The 17,148-nt window shown below is 35.2% G+C and overlaps 1 protein-coding gene across 1 annotated transcript in view; it reads right to left on the bottom strand.

Annotated features, from left to right (window-relative positions):
* Window positions 1-989: 989 nt before the first annotated feature.
* Window positions 990-17,148, bottom strand: part of LOC109098819 (cadherin-12-like) — a 126,140-nt gene continuing 109,981 nt past the window's right edge. Inside the window, exons 9-12 of the mRNA XM_042768076.1 lie at window positions 13,900-14,002; window positions 12,120-12,150; window positions 8,144-8,395; window positions 990-1,558 (exon numbers count right to left, since the gene is read on the bottom strand). Of these exons, the coding sequence (XP_042624010.1) occupies window positions 1,035-1,558; window positions 8,144-8,395; window positions 12,120-12,150; window positions 13,900-14,002 (910 nt within the window). The 3' untranslated portion in view covers window positions 990-1,034. The remainder of the gene's footprint in view (window positions 1,559-8,143; window positions 8,396-12,119; window positions 12,151-13,899; window positions 14,003-17,148) is intronic.

The raw sequence follows: 17,148 nt of genomic DNA on the forward strand, positions 1-17,148 counted from the left end.
TATATTTGATAACCCATCTAATTTTCAGCAGCCTCACTGCGCTCGGACTGTTATATCTGCATATCGCAAGCTCAACCAGACCTATCTATCTAGTATAAAGAGTATTTCGTGCAATGGAAAGGTTCTATGATTGTTAAAGGTTCTTCATCGAACCATTGCTGACAAAAAAGGACTTTCATTTTACGAGTGAACAAACCCAGAGCATGGTCAAGCAGTGATTTTTTTCTTTTTTTTTTTTCAGGTGGAGTTTATTTAAGAAAACTGTGTTTATTACAGGACTCAACTGTAATAGCTCGTTTAGCCCTAAAGTTGATTTTTTACAACAAGTACAAGTCTATACAAGTTCCTCTTGGGACTACAACGTCCATGTCCTCGCGAGGAGCAAATAATTATGAAAATCCTTGTGTCTTCAAAAAAATAAGAAATTCATATTCGATTTGAAATCATGATAAATAGATAAATACATAACAAAACGTTACAACCCGTCTCATCAGCCTGACAAATAAATAAATAGAATCATAAATAACATTCAAAAAATATCTTTGTCCAAACAAGGCCCATGTAGACATTTCATCCTCAAAACTCTTTCCACCAAAGCTTGAAATCCAGGTCATGGTCAGCTTCGGTTAGCGACGCCATTCATCCTTAAGAAGGGTGACGAAACAAAGCTAAACCATAAAAACAAGAATAACAAACCAACTCCATTGAGGCACTTTTTAAGGATGTCAGAAAAATTTTGCATCTTCTATGTGGTTCTTTTTTTTCATGAAAAGCAAAGCTGAATAAATATGACCAAAAACCTCCAACATTCATTGACATATAATCCAAAGGCTGCATTTTATTCTGACTTCCTTTATCCTCGCGTTTTGAGCATGAAATCAAGGCAAATTAAAAATCTCAAAAAGAACAATGTGAAAAAGAACAACTACAAAACAATATAATGAAATCTGGTCAAATGTCAAAGTTAAATACACATCTATGTTTGTTTCAAACCCAGTGTAAAAAAAAACTAACAAAAAAAAAAAAAAAAAACATCAGTGTTTGTTTTCAGTGGTGATACTGGATGTTACGTCTGATTGGCTCTCTGATCGTTCTCCGAATATCCCTGCGAGGGTTTTGAAGCGAGGCCCCCACTCGTTGAGGTAATCGTAGTCCTCCTCCGTTTCACCCTTTACAGACTCTATAGAGCTTAAACTTTCAGCCACCGAGCCCTCGCCCTCGTAGGCATACGTGGCCAGCGAGTCGTACGGCGGGGCGGAAGTGTCACCTTCATGCTCTTGCAATCGCAGACTGATGAAGTTGCTGATGTCAGCGCTGTTTTGCGAGGCTACTGGCCGTCGTGGACACAAACCCAACTCTGGCTTAACATCTCGGCGAAACATATTTTCTTTGATGACTTTGGGGTTGCGGAGGGTGCCCATGTCGAAGGCGTGTGTATCCTCCTCGCCCCCGCCTTCATCGTCGTAATGGATGACGTTGTCACGGATGTCCTCTTTGGACGTCATGAGAGTCTCTTTCTTCTTCTGCCGCCGAACCCCAACATAGAGAACCACAATCACTGAAGGAAACACAAAAACAGAACAGAAAGGAAAGATTAGCATCTTTTTTTAACTTACAGTACATACACATTAAAAAAGTAAATAAAATCTGACAAGAATAAATCAAATCACAACATTTTAGCCATGTGCTTTTCAAACTGGTGAAGCCAATGCACATGACAGGGAAAAAAACACAGGTGATTAGTTTGTTAAAATAAGAAGGCGGGTTTTCTGTTTGCATTGTGTTTTTTCCCATTTATTTTTCTATGAGTGACTCAAATCGTCCTCGTTATGCTGTCTGTACAATCAGCGAGTGAGGCAGGAAGAAAGACGGCAGAGGCCAGTGGAAACACTCTTCTCGTTCAATCAAGGAGACAACCCCCTCATTTGTCAGAGTTTTCCATGATTGGCAAACAGCTCCTGACTGCAGTCATCATTTAGAGACAGAATGAAAGCTGCAGCAGTAACGTGTACTCGCTCACCCATCATGTGTGACTATTTCACTCCTCTCGTGTTATTCATTTGTTATTGACTGGCCACAGAAAATCCTCAGCTATTGATAGATGGAAATGAAGGATAAAAAGAAAGAAAAACAACGAAAAATAGAACAATAAAGGGATAGACAGAACAATAGAATAATATAATGATAAATAGAACGATGGATAGAATGACAGATAGATAGAAATAGAATGATAAAAAGAAAAACAATGAAAAGTAGAACGATAAAAGGATAGACAGATCAACAGAATGACGTAATGATAGATAGATAGATAGATAGATAGATAGATAGATAGATAGATAGATAGATAGATAGATAGATAGATAGATAGATAAATAGATATTTGTGTGTTGCCTGTGTACTTTGTTTCTATATGGCCCCTCCAATCTGCCCCACAAAACTCCACAGTATTTCAATTACACAACCCACACAAAGAAGTAACTAACTAACAAAAAAATCCGAACAAGCCATGATCAACACTTACTGTACTGTGTCTCACACTGTGCTGCAGTGGAGATGTAGAGAGTTTGTTATAGATTCAGGTGTCTAAGTCCATAGGCTAACACCTGTATATGTTTATTAGTTTGCAGTAAGAGGAAACTGTTAGAAAACAAATAACAAGGTTATATATATATATATATATATATATATATGTGTGTGTGTGTGTGTACACTCACACACACACACACACACACACACACACACACACGCTCCAACAGTCTAGACGAGTGTCTGTGAGATGACAGCGCCCCCAAGTGGCAAATATTTGCACTGCAACTCTCAACCATTCAAACATGTCAGACATGTAGCCTATTTTGTGAGTTCATATTTGTGATTTGACTGGCATACGCAGATAATGGGCTTGAGATTGATAAGCCCTCATCCTCGGAACGCTGATCTCTCGGTCTGTCTGCCATGACTGCATCCGTGGAGCGGGAAATGGGTCAGTCTGACAAATGGAGCACTGATAATGGCTAATCTCCAGCGCGAAAATGTGTTCTCTCTGTGCTGTCTGTGATCCTGGCTGGCACCTTTAGCAAGGACGCAGTGATGCTGTGAGAGGTGCTTGCCGGTATCTCACAGAAACGGGAGCTGAGAGACAGGTCAGTCTTCAGTGCACTGCAGCAGTCTCTTAAGTATAAGCTCTCATGTTATGGAAAAAGACAGATTGACTGTTTTTCACAGTAGTTTAGTGCAGATGTCAAATAGACATCAAAATGACATTTACTCAACCACAAAAAACACATAAAAAGCAATAAGAATTGTAGGAATTAAAGGGGTAGTCCACACAAAAATGAAAAAACATTTATCATCTACACACCCAAATGAAATTCCAAATTGTATGTTTTTTTTTTATTATTTTTTTTTTTTAAGAATGTTGGTAACCAAACAATTTTAGTTCCCTCTGTTTTCCAATGTATGGGCAAGAAAAATACAATGAAAATTAATGGGAACCCAAACTATTTGGTTATCAATATTCTTTGTATTGTATTTGAAATGTATTTCGTGTTCCGCAAAAAAAAAAATGGCATACATGTTTGAAACTACATGAGGGATGAGGCTAAGTAAATGATGACAGAATTTACATTTTTGTGGGTGAACTATCACTTTAATATGGAAACCTGTTTTAAGTTTACATCTTGCAACTCTTTTTTTTTTTTTTTTTTGCCATGGAATTGTGATGTTTTTGATATTTTTTTCACCTCCAAATTGCAAGTATAAACTTGCAATATAAATTTTCAATTCTGAGTTTATATCTCACTATTATGAGGTTCTGATTCTTTTTCTCAGAATTGCGAGAAAAAAGAAGGCAGAATTGTGAGATAAACTCAGAATTGCAGGAAAAAGGCAGATTTGCAAGATACAAACTTGCAATTACTTTTATTAATTTATTTATTATCTTGTGGTGGAAACAATCTCCCATACTTTTAAGAGAGATTTGTGATGTCAGCTGAAAACTAAAGTCATTTCTGAAGTACAGCAATTTAGGTTAATAGATTCTGTAGACAGATAATTTGCAAAGACAACTTAAAAGAAAAAAAAAAGAACTAGTATGTGCTGATGAATCATGTACAATATGACATGCATTAGGAAAATAAATAAGAAACAAATAAGAGTCTATTTTAATTTCATATTGTCTTTAACATGGCCAGTGTCAAAAATAACTCATCAGCTCTAGGTGATAAAGCTGAATAATTGTCTTCCAAAATATCTCCTTCTGTTAAAATAATGCATTCCTGTTTTCTTTCAACCATAATGGCTACTGCAGGAAGGCCTAGATTGCATTTGAGGTCTCAGTCTGACCCTTTTTCTTTTGTGATTCAACCTAATCTGCTCTTCTTTGAAAAAAAGGAGCCAGCCTACTGTCCACTGGGATAAACAAAGGAAATGAGCTGAAATTTGACAGAGGAAGTGAACAGAATGCTAACCTGAAATAGCAGCGAATGAAAAAAGTAACATCTAAACAAGTCAAAACATTAGAGCCCATGTTGAGCATCAAGAAATGGGTAAACTTGAGTGAATAAGAAGACAAAATATTATTAGAGAAATAAGAAAAGACATGGTTATTACAATAGGAACAGAAGTAAGCAGAAGTTTCATCAATGCAAGACATATAATATAATATAATATAATATAATATAATATAATATATATATAATATAATATAATATAATATAATATAATATAATTATAATATAATATATTATAATATAGATGACCTCTGGTATACTGCCAGGTCTAAGCTTTTTGCTCCAGCTCATGGATGATCTGCATGACATAATTTTCATGCACTTTTATCTTGTCAATGAGGTGGACGTACACATCATTTGAGACTTCAAAGCTGCAGTGTACTGCATGTTGAGATCTGTGTCTGAGGTTCATTCAAGGATAGCTGAGTGCTAACCTCATTTTGTTGAGCATGCTTTTACTTAATGACCAGCCAGCCCACACAAATTACCATGGAAACGAGGCTATAAAAGTCTCCACTTCATTCCTCACCCCTCCACCTCAACTTCTCGCACGTCCCGTATGCAAATGAACTGCGTTTATAACTCCAGAGATTTCCCCGTCTAGACCTCGGGGGTTAAGTTAACATGGAGAGTAATTTAGCCTGCGATCTGATGTTAATGACACTCAGAGATTTAGGGCTTTTACTATGACGTTGATGGGGGAAGACAAGGCTCAATTAAACCTGTGCTTATTCACTTTATGCAACTATGCTCCTCCTTCCCGGTCTAGAACGGCCAATAAACAGGCACTTAATTAACAAGTGTGTTTTAATTAAACCACCCCAGAGAGTTTCAGAACAGCCTATGTATCTTCTGTCTAAAAAATATCATAAATACATGCAGTCCAAGAACAGCCTAAAGCCAGCTGAAACAAAGTATTCATGAATTTGAAATATGTTATAAATTTACATTTGTTTCCACCATGGATTAAAAATATGATTTTTCTGCCTCACTATTCATATTTTTTTTTCTTCGCAATTCTCTCTGAAACTTGCAGTTGAAAGATATACAGTAAACTCATAATTCCATCTTTCTCAAAAGATAAAAGGTCACAATTATCTTTTCTTTTTTTTTTTTGCATTTTGGAATTCCAAAAAAAAGGTCAAAATTGTGAGCTATAAACAGAATTCTGAGAGAGAAAAAAAAAGACAGAAATGTGTGATATAAACTCAGAATTCATAGAAAAAAATTGTCAAAATTATGAGATGTAAAAACAGAATTCGGAGAAAACAAATCTAAATTGTGATATACAAACTTGAAACCTTTTTTTGCACTCCATGACAGAAGCAAGCTTCCATACTTCTCTCTCCACTTCTCCACAAGGATCTGTCCTAGGTCCTCTGCTATTTTCAATATACATGTTGCCCCTTGGTAATATCATTAGAAAATACGGGATTAGTTTCCACTGTTATGCTGATGATACTCAACTATATATCTCAACAAGACCAGATGAAACTTCTAAATTATCTAAGCTAACAGAGTGTGTTTAAAAATGTAAAAAACTGGATGACCAATAATTTTTCTCCAATTAAATTCAGATAAGACAGAGATATTACATATTGGACCAGAAAACATTACACAGAATCTCGTAGATTACAATTTGCAACTAGACGGATGTACTGTTACTTCCTCTACTGTAAAAAATCTGGGTGTTATATTAGACAGTAACTTATCTTTTGAAAATCATATTTCCCATGTTACAAAAACAGCATTCTTCCATCTTAGAAACATTGCCAAGCTACGAAACATGTTACCTGTTCCTGATGCAGAAAAAGCTAGTTCATGCATTCATGACCTCTAGACTGGACTATTGTAATGCACTGCTAGGTGGTTGTCCTGCATCCTCAATAAACAAACGACAGGTAGTCCCAAAATGCAGCGGCTAGAGTCCTTACCAGGTCAAGAAAAATATGATCATATTACCCCAATACTACAGTCTCTGCACTGGCTACCTATTAAGTTCCGTATCAGTTACAAAATATTATTACTTACTTATAAGGCCCTTAATGGCTTAGCTCCTGCGTACTAAGTAGTCTTTTCTACCACGCTACAACCCATCACGCTCCCTAAGGTCACAAAACGCTGGACTTTTGATAGTACCTAGGATAGCAAAGTCCACTAAAGGAGGTAGAGCTTTTTCGCATTTGGCTCCCAAACTCTGGAATAGCCTTCCTGATAATGTTCGGGGCTCAGACACACTCTCTCTGTTTAAATCTAGATTAAAAACACACCTCTTTGGCCAGCATTCAAATAATGCATCTCATAATTTTGGACTGCAGTTATATCTGATCAAATGTGCATTATTATTCTTTAGCTTGGGTTAAACGAATTCATTTTACTTGGCTGGAACAGCAGCTACGCTAATTATGTCTCTGTTGTGTGTTCTCTGCTTTGCCACGGGATTTACATCCCGTGGTAACTAGGATTTACACAAGCTCCAGTCTGGATCCAGAACACCTGAGAAGAGATGATGCCAGCCCCTTAGAGGACCTCAGATGATGCTAACCCAGAGACAACATGCAGAACTACCACATTTTGCTATAAGTTTGATTGCATAATTGCTGTTAATAGTGTTAATCGTCTGTTTGTTTACGTCTTTTTATTTATTTTTCTGAACATTCCTGCTATATGCACATGAACTGACAGTCACCACTGATAAGCTACTACTAAATATTGTAGAAACTTAATTTTCTGTAAAGTTGCTTTGTAATGATTTGTATCGTAAAAAGCGCTATACAAATAAACTTGAATTGAATTGAACTTCTTTCTCAAACATTTCCCTCAAACCAAGTGAATCATTCTTGTACTTTTCTTTATCCAATCAATAATTTTTTTCTTAATTATATACTTTCATTTTAAAATACGCCATGCTGTAGAAATAAAATCAATTGTGAATGTGTTTCATGACTAAGTTCAAGGTAAGTGTGTAATTTTAGAACCAGTTTAATCACAAAATAATTGTGATGTTCTAAATTACCTATATTAGTATGTATGCTGTTCACAATTTTTTTGCATGCACACAATACCCAGATGACCTCTAGTACTACATCTGTTAAAATGACACAGCTCACTCTGTACTAAATGTACAGAATTCTGTATCCCATAATGCAATGAACTCAACATGACCTTCCATGTCTTTGGTGGTGGAAAATTAGAAGAAAATTGTTATTTATTTTTTATAATGATAAGTGATTGCCAAGGTCATGTGAGAACAATGTGGCATACTAGACTTTTGGTGAATTAATGCATTCTGTTTCACTCACTGTTTTCTAAAATAGTAGGCTGTGTACAGTATATACTGTACAGTATTTAGTATGTAAGCAAGTGTTTCCTTCCAAAAATATCCATTTAATAAAAGGCTTTTGAAATGTGATTCAGAAGTCTAAGATGTACACACAATCACTGTCTGTTTAGTTTTCTTGCAAAATGAGGTTCCGGTGGCTTTTGATTTGCAGTATGCATTTTCACTCCAAATAGAATTAGGATTAGATCTGGTATATGGAGTCTGGACAGGCAGCTCGCTCTCTCTCTCTTTCTCTCTCTCTCTTCTTCCTCCTCTCACTATCTAATGCTGTGATGGATGAATGTTTGCTTACCTAGCAGTATGACGATGCACACCAGAATAGCGATCAGGGCTCCGGTACTCAGGCCCACAGGGAGGAAAATGGCTTCAGCACTGCACGTTAATAAAGATCCATCGGTGTCACATCCGCACACACGGATGGTGAGGGTGCCGGTGCTGCTCAAAGTCTGGAGGCCACCGTCTTCAATCACCACAGGAAGATGGTAGATCTCCTGAGAGCGCCGTTTGAAGCCGACACGCAAGGTCACAACTCCGGCAGTGTTATCTGAGTAAAAAAAAAAAAAAAAAAAAAAGGCTTACATTTTAGGACGTGTCATGCCAAATTTTTTTTTGCCCTTATTTAATTTAACTTTTTGATATGTTTATATATTTATTCATTAAATTTTTTATTTCAATATAATATAATTATATTTAAATTTATTAAGCAACAAGGGAAGTGTTATTTAAAATTGTATAAAAAGAGATCAAATTACATCTAAAATAATTGTATAAATTGTTATCATATTTTATATTTTTAAAAATGTTTTTTTTAAAAACATTTTAAACCATTTTCCTTTTAAGAGATTACTTTAACTACACATTTTCCTTTTTATAAAGCTTAATGTCTACAAGACAAAATCACAATTTAATTTGCTTACAAACTAGCAGAGAGCTATCAATTGTTTGAAGACTTTGTTAGAGCACTAGAGCTCCACAGGAAGGGTGCCTGTGTCATTATAAGGTATAGTTATTTATTTAGCGTAACCGCTGCATCTTTCATCCCAAATGATATTGTGTATCACAAGGAGATCTTCCATGATTTTTCATAGTGAACAAACTATCCAGTGTTTAGTGTGCTCTGAGTCTAGTTCAACAGGAACATCACTCTACAGCTGAGTGCTGAATCCCCCTCAGGGCTCTAAATAATGTGCTTTTTCTCTGTGCGCAGAGAGTTTTAGACCCAAAACCCACATCAAAAAATATCACAAGATATAAAAAAACACTCACACAACACACCCTCACACACACAAAAACAACACTCCCCTCTTCTGGTCAACTGAGATTTTATAACTTCATCTCTCTGACTCAGTTCCAAACACTATTACAACTGAACCTGATATTATCATGCTTCTAATCTAAATATAACTAATGAAACTAGAGACAGCTAAATCTAATAGAATTTTACTAAATATTTTACTACAAGAAAGCTACAGTATAAGCGGCATAAAGGGCTTTTGACAAGAGTCTGAATGAACTGATTCAATAAATAAAATCAGACTTCTCTCCTTTATATATGATTTTTTTTTTTTAAACTGAACAAACTGATTCATATGCCAACAGATTCAGAGGACAGAGAGAGTTATGATTACTGCAGCAACACTGAAAATATAAGGTATATCTTATTACAGCATCATTGTGCAGTCATCTTTTGAAAAGCGCAGCTACATTGTCTAAAAATGTGACTCTCTGTCCAAAAACGAATAAGTAAACAGTTTTGGTTTTCACAAGAGCTTGTCCTTATAGTGAATCCCCCGGTCTCCAGCCAAAAAAGGTTAAATGGCAATAAACAATGTAGCTACTCATGTTTTATACAATTTGTGTGAAGTAGCTGGTGTATTAGCGTTCAGAGAAATGACATGTTGTCAAAAGACTTTGTCGGCATCATGGTTGTTGCAAGTTGCTGGTTATGAACTCTGATTAGCCCATCTGACCCTGTTGCTGTGACTTTATGCTGGCTACATTTTCTTGACGGGTGAGCATTTTCAAGAAAATCTTGCATGTTAAAGGTAGCCTGTTTCTTCTCTTTTTCCTGAACTGCCCTCAGCAGAAACTGTCACCTTGTCCCAGTAAATCACATCTTAAGCGAGCATTCATGCCTGAAGTGAGGACAAGCATTCCATAAGGCCAAAACAGTGGATGTATAAAGAATGTGCTGTGAAATCTGTTAGTGGCAGAATAGCTTTGATGGGGGGAAACAAAACAATTAAGTAAAACACAGTTCCATGACTTTTCTATGAATTAAAACATTTCAAAGAGCAATATGTGACATTTAAAAACATTATTAAAAAACCATTTTCCTTTTAAGAGATTACTTTAACTACACATTTTCCTTTTTATAAAGCTTAATGTCTACATCATACCCCGAAAGACAAAATCACTATTTGAATTTGCTTACAAACTAGCAGAGAGCTATCGATTGTTTGATGACTTTGTTAGACCCCTAGAGCTCCACAGGAAGGGTGCCTGCGTCAGTTAAAGGTATAGTTTATTTATTTAGCGTAACCGCTGCATCTCTTTCATCCCAAATGATATTGGTGTATCACAAGGAGATCTTCCATGATTTTTCATAGTGAACAAACTATCCATGTTTAGTGTGCTCTGAGTCTAGTTCAACAGGAACATCACTCTACAGCTGAGTGCTGAATCCCCCTCAGGGCTCTAAATAATGTGCTTTTTCTCTGTGCGGAGAGTGTTTGAGCCTGAACCTTCATCTGAAATGATTTCAGGAGGTAGAAAAGCACTTTCACATCATACCTTCTGACCTACAGTAACATTACTTTCCTCTTCTGGTCAACTGAGATTTTATAACTTCATCTCTCTGACTCAGTTCCAAACACTATTACAACTGAACCTGATATTATCATGCGTCTAATTCTAAATTATAACTAATGAAACTAGAGACAGCTAAATCTAATAGAATTTGACTAAATATTTTACTACAAGAAAAGCTACAGTATAAGCGGCATAAAGGGCTTTTGACACAAGAGGCTGAATGAACTGATTCAATAAATAAAATCAGACTTCTCCTCCTTTATATATGATGTTTTTTTTTTTTAAAACTGAACAAACTGATTCATATCCAACAGATTCAGAGGACAGAGAGAGTTATGATTACTGCAGCACCACTGAAAATATATAGGGTATATCTTATTAACAGCATCATTTTTTTGTGCAGTCCATCTTTTGAAAAGCGCAGCTACATTGGTCTAAAAATGTGACTCTCTGTCCAAAACGAAACGAAAGTAACAGTTTTGGGTTTTCACAAGAGCTTGTCCTTATAGTGAATCCCCCCGGTCTCCAGCCATAAAAGGTTAAATGGCAATAAACAATGTAGCTACTCATGTTTTATACAATTTGTGTGAAGTAGCTGGTGTATTAGCGTTCAGAGAAATGACATGTTGTCAAAAGACTTTGTCGGCATCATGGTTGTTGCAAGTTGCTGGTTATGAACTCTGATTTAGCCCATCTGACCCTGTTTGCTGTGACTTTATGCTGGCTACATTTTCTTGACGGGTGAGCATTTTCAAGAAAATCTTGCATGTTAAAGGTAGCCTGTTTCTTCTCTTTTTTCCTGAACTGCCCTCAGCAGAAACTGTCACCTTGTCCCAGTAAATCACATCTTAAGCGAGCATTCATGCCTGAAGTGAGGAAGCATTCCATAAGGCCAAAACAGTGGATGTATAAAGAATGTGCTGTGAAATCTGTTAGTGGCAGAATAGCTTTGATGGGGGGAAACAAAACAATTAAGTAAAACACAGTTCCATGACTTTTCTATGAATTAAAACATTTTTAATCTAAGGATTGCATGCACAAAGAGCAATATGTGGCATGACATACAGCCAAGGATGGTGACCCATACTCAGAATTCATGCTCTGCATTTAACCCATCCAAATGCACACACACAGCAGTGAACACACACACACACACACACACACACACACACACACTGTAAACCCACAACCTTAGGGTTAGGAGTCAAACTCTCTAACTAATAGGCCACAACTTCCCCATACTGTATATCTGCAGTATATACTGGTCAAAGGTTTGGGGTCAGTATTTTTTTATTTTTATAAAGTAATATAATAATTAATATAATAATTATTCAGCAAGGGTATGTTAAATTGATTTTAAAAAAAGTTTTGAATAATGCTGTTCTTTTATAATAATAATCAAAAAAATAACATATACAATTATTATTATTTTTATTAGTATAGATATTGTTACTCACTTCCAAAGTCTCTGATGGTCAACACTCCCTCCTTAACTCACTCTAAAGAAAATTTTAATCAAAATTTATGAACATCCTGATCAATATCACTATATCCCTCAATCACCAACACAACACAAATAAAACAAAAAATCATTAAAAAGATTATTGATCAGGGTTTAAATTTAACAAAACAGTCTCTGGAGGTATATTTGATCATTGCTGGAATAAATCAACATTAGTATAGAAAACTCATTAGTCAGAGTCAGTGTTTGCTCTTAATTAATGGATATATACGGACAATCATATAATACAGTATATTCCTTAGAAGAAAAACAATCCACTTTACAGTGCTTTATGTATATGAAACAATTACACTCACAACATTAAATGAAACATGAGTTACAAACTAGTCACAAGTGCATGAAGATAAGTGGCAGCTGGCAATATGTGCTCAGTAATGTTTATTCAAGTGCTCCTGTGGTTTTTCTCCTCGATTCTGCATCTAAAACCAATTAGTCTGCCTTCACTTCCAGCGATCATGATACACTGCGCACTACCATTACAAGCAGATCGATCTTCCGTGGCTAACAGACGTCCACACTGCCCACCCTCACGCTAGCGTCACCTGTTGTAGGGCTGTCACCAGCTCCAAAGGTGCATGCTGGGTAGGACCATTAGCGCAACACTAATGCATCACTTGCCCACCAGGCTCCTCCTGTCCAATTTATCAATCAGTCCACACAGTTCTGGCCAGAAGCGTCATATTCATTCAAACAACAACAACAAAAAATGCTGTAAACTAAGAAAAAGAATTTAGAATAGAACTTAAAAATGAATATATATATAATTAATAATAACACATTGCATATATAAGTTTTTTTTCTTCCTTCCAGGTACCTAGTGAAAATGTAAAAAAAAAATAATAATAAAAAAAGCACCCTAGCAACACCCTAGATACCACTCCAAACACCTTAGCAAGTGTTTTATTTATTTATTTATTTATTTGTTTATTTATTTGTTTGTTTATTTGTTTTTCCTTCCTGGCAATTAGTGAAGCGGGACTATAAAAACAGTAAAACAAAATAAAATAAAATGTAAAATAAAACAATAAAAATGCCCTAGCAACACCCTAGATATCACTCCAAACACCTTAGCAACTGTTGATATCAAGAATTTTTTTTTTTTTTTTGTCCTTCCTGGCACCTAGTGAAGCAGGACTGTGAAAATAAAATAAAATAAAATAAAACACCTAACAGTAAATACTCTAGAAATTCACTAAAAACACATTAGCAACTGCATAAGAGTTATTTCCCCCTTTATTGGCACCTAGTGAAGCAGGACTGTGGAAAAAAAATTAAATTAAATAAAATGAAACACCTAGCAATGCCCTAAATACCACTTCAAACTGCATAACAACATCCTGGCAACCACTAACTTCATACTAACATTGTGGTGGTGAGCTCTGAGTGGGCAAAAACCACTTACTTTTGTTTTCAGATAATATACAAATAAATGTTTTACATAAATATTGTATAAAATGTTTTCAGAAAGGTTTTCCTGTTTATTCTGAGGTTCAGTGCTTCAGTGTAAGTGGGCAAGATACAGTAGATTAGGAAATGCTCTGGCACACACACACTGTACCTGGCTAAAGCAGGGATATACTGCACTTTCAGGATTTAATGAGAGTGTCAGAGTCTGGAGTCTGTCATACATCATCTTAAATGGCTCATTAGACCAGAACTGGTTTTGGACATGCAAACATACACACATGCACACACAACCATTTATATTGGCTCACCTGTCCGACTTTGGCGCTCTCACACACATAGGTCTCGTAAGGCATGGCCAGCTCTGGTGGAAACTCATTAATGTCCACCACAACAACACTGACCACCACTTTACTATCCACAAAAACCACACAAACACAACAACAAAAAACAAAAACTGTATGTCATGAGCAATGCAAAACACACCTTACAATGCACAAGTCTACTCTTGTTCTTCAGTTATAGAAACTTGTCTGTCCCTTAGGATGATTTTAAAGAATTTTAAACCATTTATTATTTTTCTAAAAACAAATTAATCTTGCATGTCTGTCAACTATAATGTCAGATATTTAACAGTTTTTCATTTCCAGAACATATCATTATCATCACACACAATACTCACAATAAGCATCATGCACTAAACCAAAATGATAGACTTACAAAATAATAACTTATAAAATAATATTTTCTAAATAATACTTTCAATTATTTTAAAAATAATTAATTAATTTAAAAAGTTATTATTATTATTATTATTATTTATTCAGCAAGGATGCATTAAAAAGAGACAGTAAAGACATTTCTAGTGACATTCTATTCTATTCTATTCTATTCTATTCTATTCTATTCTATTCTATTCTATTCTTAAAACTACATAAAAAGAAGGTTTTCATTTTTAATGGGTAAGAAAATAAGCTAAAAATCTGACTAAAAATAAGATGCTTCTAGCAGACACACAAGGTCAGCGGTGTCCTCTCTGGCACAGCTGTTGATTTTTGAACACGTCTTCCTTATATTGTTTGAATTCTGCTTGAGCGTGCAGTGTGGAGGTGAACATCAGTGTGGAATAAACTTTTATAGATCAGATCCGTGAGATGGGCTCAGCATGTCTGAGGAGAAAGTGAGAAGGCTTAGAATGAGGGATCTGAACTCATCCCTCCCAGGGGTCCCGTGTAGAGCCAAGACCCCTGAGCGACCTTGATGAAGATGAGCAATCTTCCTGGAGAGAAAGTGTGTGTGTGTGTGTGTGTGTGTGTGTGTGTGTGTGTATGTGCGCACACGCAGCTGTTTGTTACTTTAGCTTCAGGAGCTCCAGTGCGTTTGATGTCTAGTAAAAAAAAAAAAATACTGTTGTTACAATTTATCTGAGATCTGACACATCATCATTCTCCAGGTCCTGTGCTTCTGCCCCAGATGTCCTGCAGCTAATTACTTTTTGTGTAGCCACTGTTGGATTTTTTTTGTTAAGTTCTGGATAACGAAAAGTTAAATGCATTTCATTTCTGTTTTCAAACCAAGTCCAAAACATATTTGATATGTTAAGATAACCAAAATACTGAATATATGGTGACATTTATACTTTTCTAATTGTATACATTTAACGTATTTCAATATGTCGTGACAATAATTGTAATAATAATAATATAATAAAATAATAATATATATATAATATATATATATATATATATATATATATATATATATATATATATATATTTATTATTTTATTTTTTTTTTTATATATTTTTTTTTATATCTTTAACAACTCAGGGTGTGACCCAAACTACCTTCGACCCACAACTACAGTTTAATATAACTGGCATCTTTTAAATGTAATTTTAAGTATACGTTTATATTTGAATTTTAACATTAATCTTTAAGTTTAATTTAAATAAGATTTAGGTTTAAATTAAAAAGTTCAACATTCTAAAGAAAGTGATGAAGTTCCTCTGGATAATGTAAAAATATATTCTATTGAAGTGGACAAATGTAGTAGACAAACATATTCAAAATACACTTTAAAAGACTAGGAATTATTATACTGATGTTTTAAGATGGAATAATTAATGCATAAAGGTTAATATGGAAATTATAAACTGTTGCAGAATGCTAATGTTAAGTTTTCTAATATTTTACAATACATTTTGTTTAAAACATATTCGTAAAATCTAGTGAGCTTTTTTATTAAAACAACAACAACAACAGTTTACAAGTCTAGCCAACTATGGCTTCAACGTAACGTCTTGAATGACGAATTTTGAAAATAGATATCTATTTTATATAAAGAAAATATCCACCATACTGCTGCAGCAGCTCTTATGACCAAACAGTCCATTTCTCTTTGAGATGTTTTTGTTCGTGTTTCAATGGTTGTTGGCCTGGCTTCAAACTAATGAAAATCCTCTAATCACATTTAAAAGGTGCGTCTTATTTAGATCAAATCAATTAATTTGCAGGTTTGACGGACAGTTTGTGTAGGCCTATACGAGGACGCCACTTTCAATTTCCAGTTTTGATTGTGGCCCTGTTTACTGGTACTGTACAGGATGTAAACAGAGCGAACAATTATGTCTGCTTAACACATTTTGTAAAACATATAGGTTCTAACTGTATTGTAAAATAGTTTTTCCTTCAGTTAACTTAGCTGACTCTATTGTAATGAGCGGCACAGAAGGGATTATGGAAATCAAGTGTATCCGTATGCTTGCTGTCCTAATGGAAACTAAAGGCAGAAGTTTTCATGATGTGCAACAAGCGTGGAGAGTTTGGAGACTGTGTGCTGACTCGTGCTTCCTTCAGCAATTTCATATTTAGTACAATATTATTCTGAGGCTCCAGAACATCTGGAATTCCACCTGGTGTGAAATTAACGCCCCTAAAAAGCACAGGAGAGGGGAGGTAAAAAAAAAAAATAACAAGAAGCTGTGATTTATGCTAGACTAGCTTGTGATGGTGTTGAACAGGTGTTCTCCGCACCTCATAATCACTGGTTCTGAGAGATATAAAAGCTATCAAGCATGTTTTACAAGACACTGTATAATGCTAGTAAGGATATTACACATGGCACACTGGTGATATGAGCATTTATAAGTTGTAGGACAGCAAAAATGGCTTGTTAAATGCTTTTGTGCTCATATAGTTAACAACTCCAAATGGTCAAAGTGGGCAACAAAGTTTTGACTAACTTTAGGAATATGCAAAACTACATATTAAAATAAACTGTTCTACTAAGATGCCTGCAAAGTTTAAAATATGAAATATACAGTCACAGTTGTGAGATATTATGTTGCACATGTAATATATATATAAATAGCAGAGTTAAAAATAGCAGAGATGGCCTAGTTTATCAGACTAGGTGCTTCTGTGATTTCTCTGAACCCATCTGGGCCAATGGAACAGAATGTAAAACTGTCTAAAAGACACAGATAGTGAATACAACATAAATAAAAATAAAGCTTCTAACTCAGTGTGGACAATTCCCATAGCAGTAGAGGAGTGAA

Source organism: Cyprinus carpio, chromosome A12 (assembly GCF_018340385.1).
Source record: "Cyprinus carpio isolate SPL01 chromosome A12, ASM1834038v1, whole genome shotgun sequence".
NCBI lineage: Eukaryota > Metazoa > Chordata > Actinopteri > Cypriniformes > Cyprinidae > Cyprinus > Cyprinus carpio.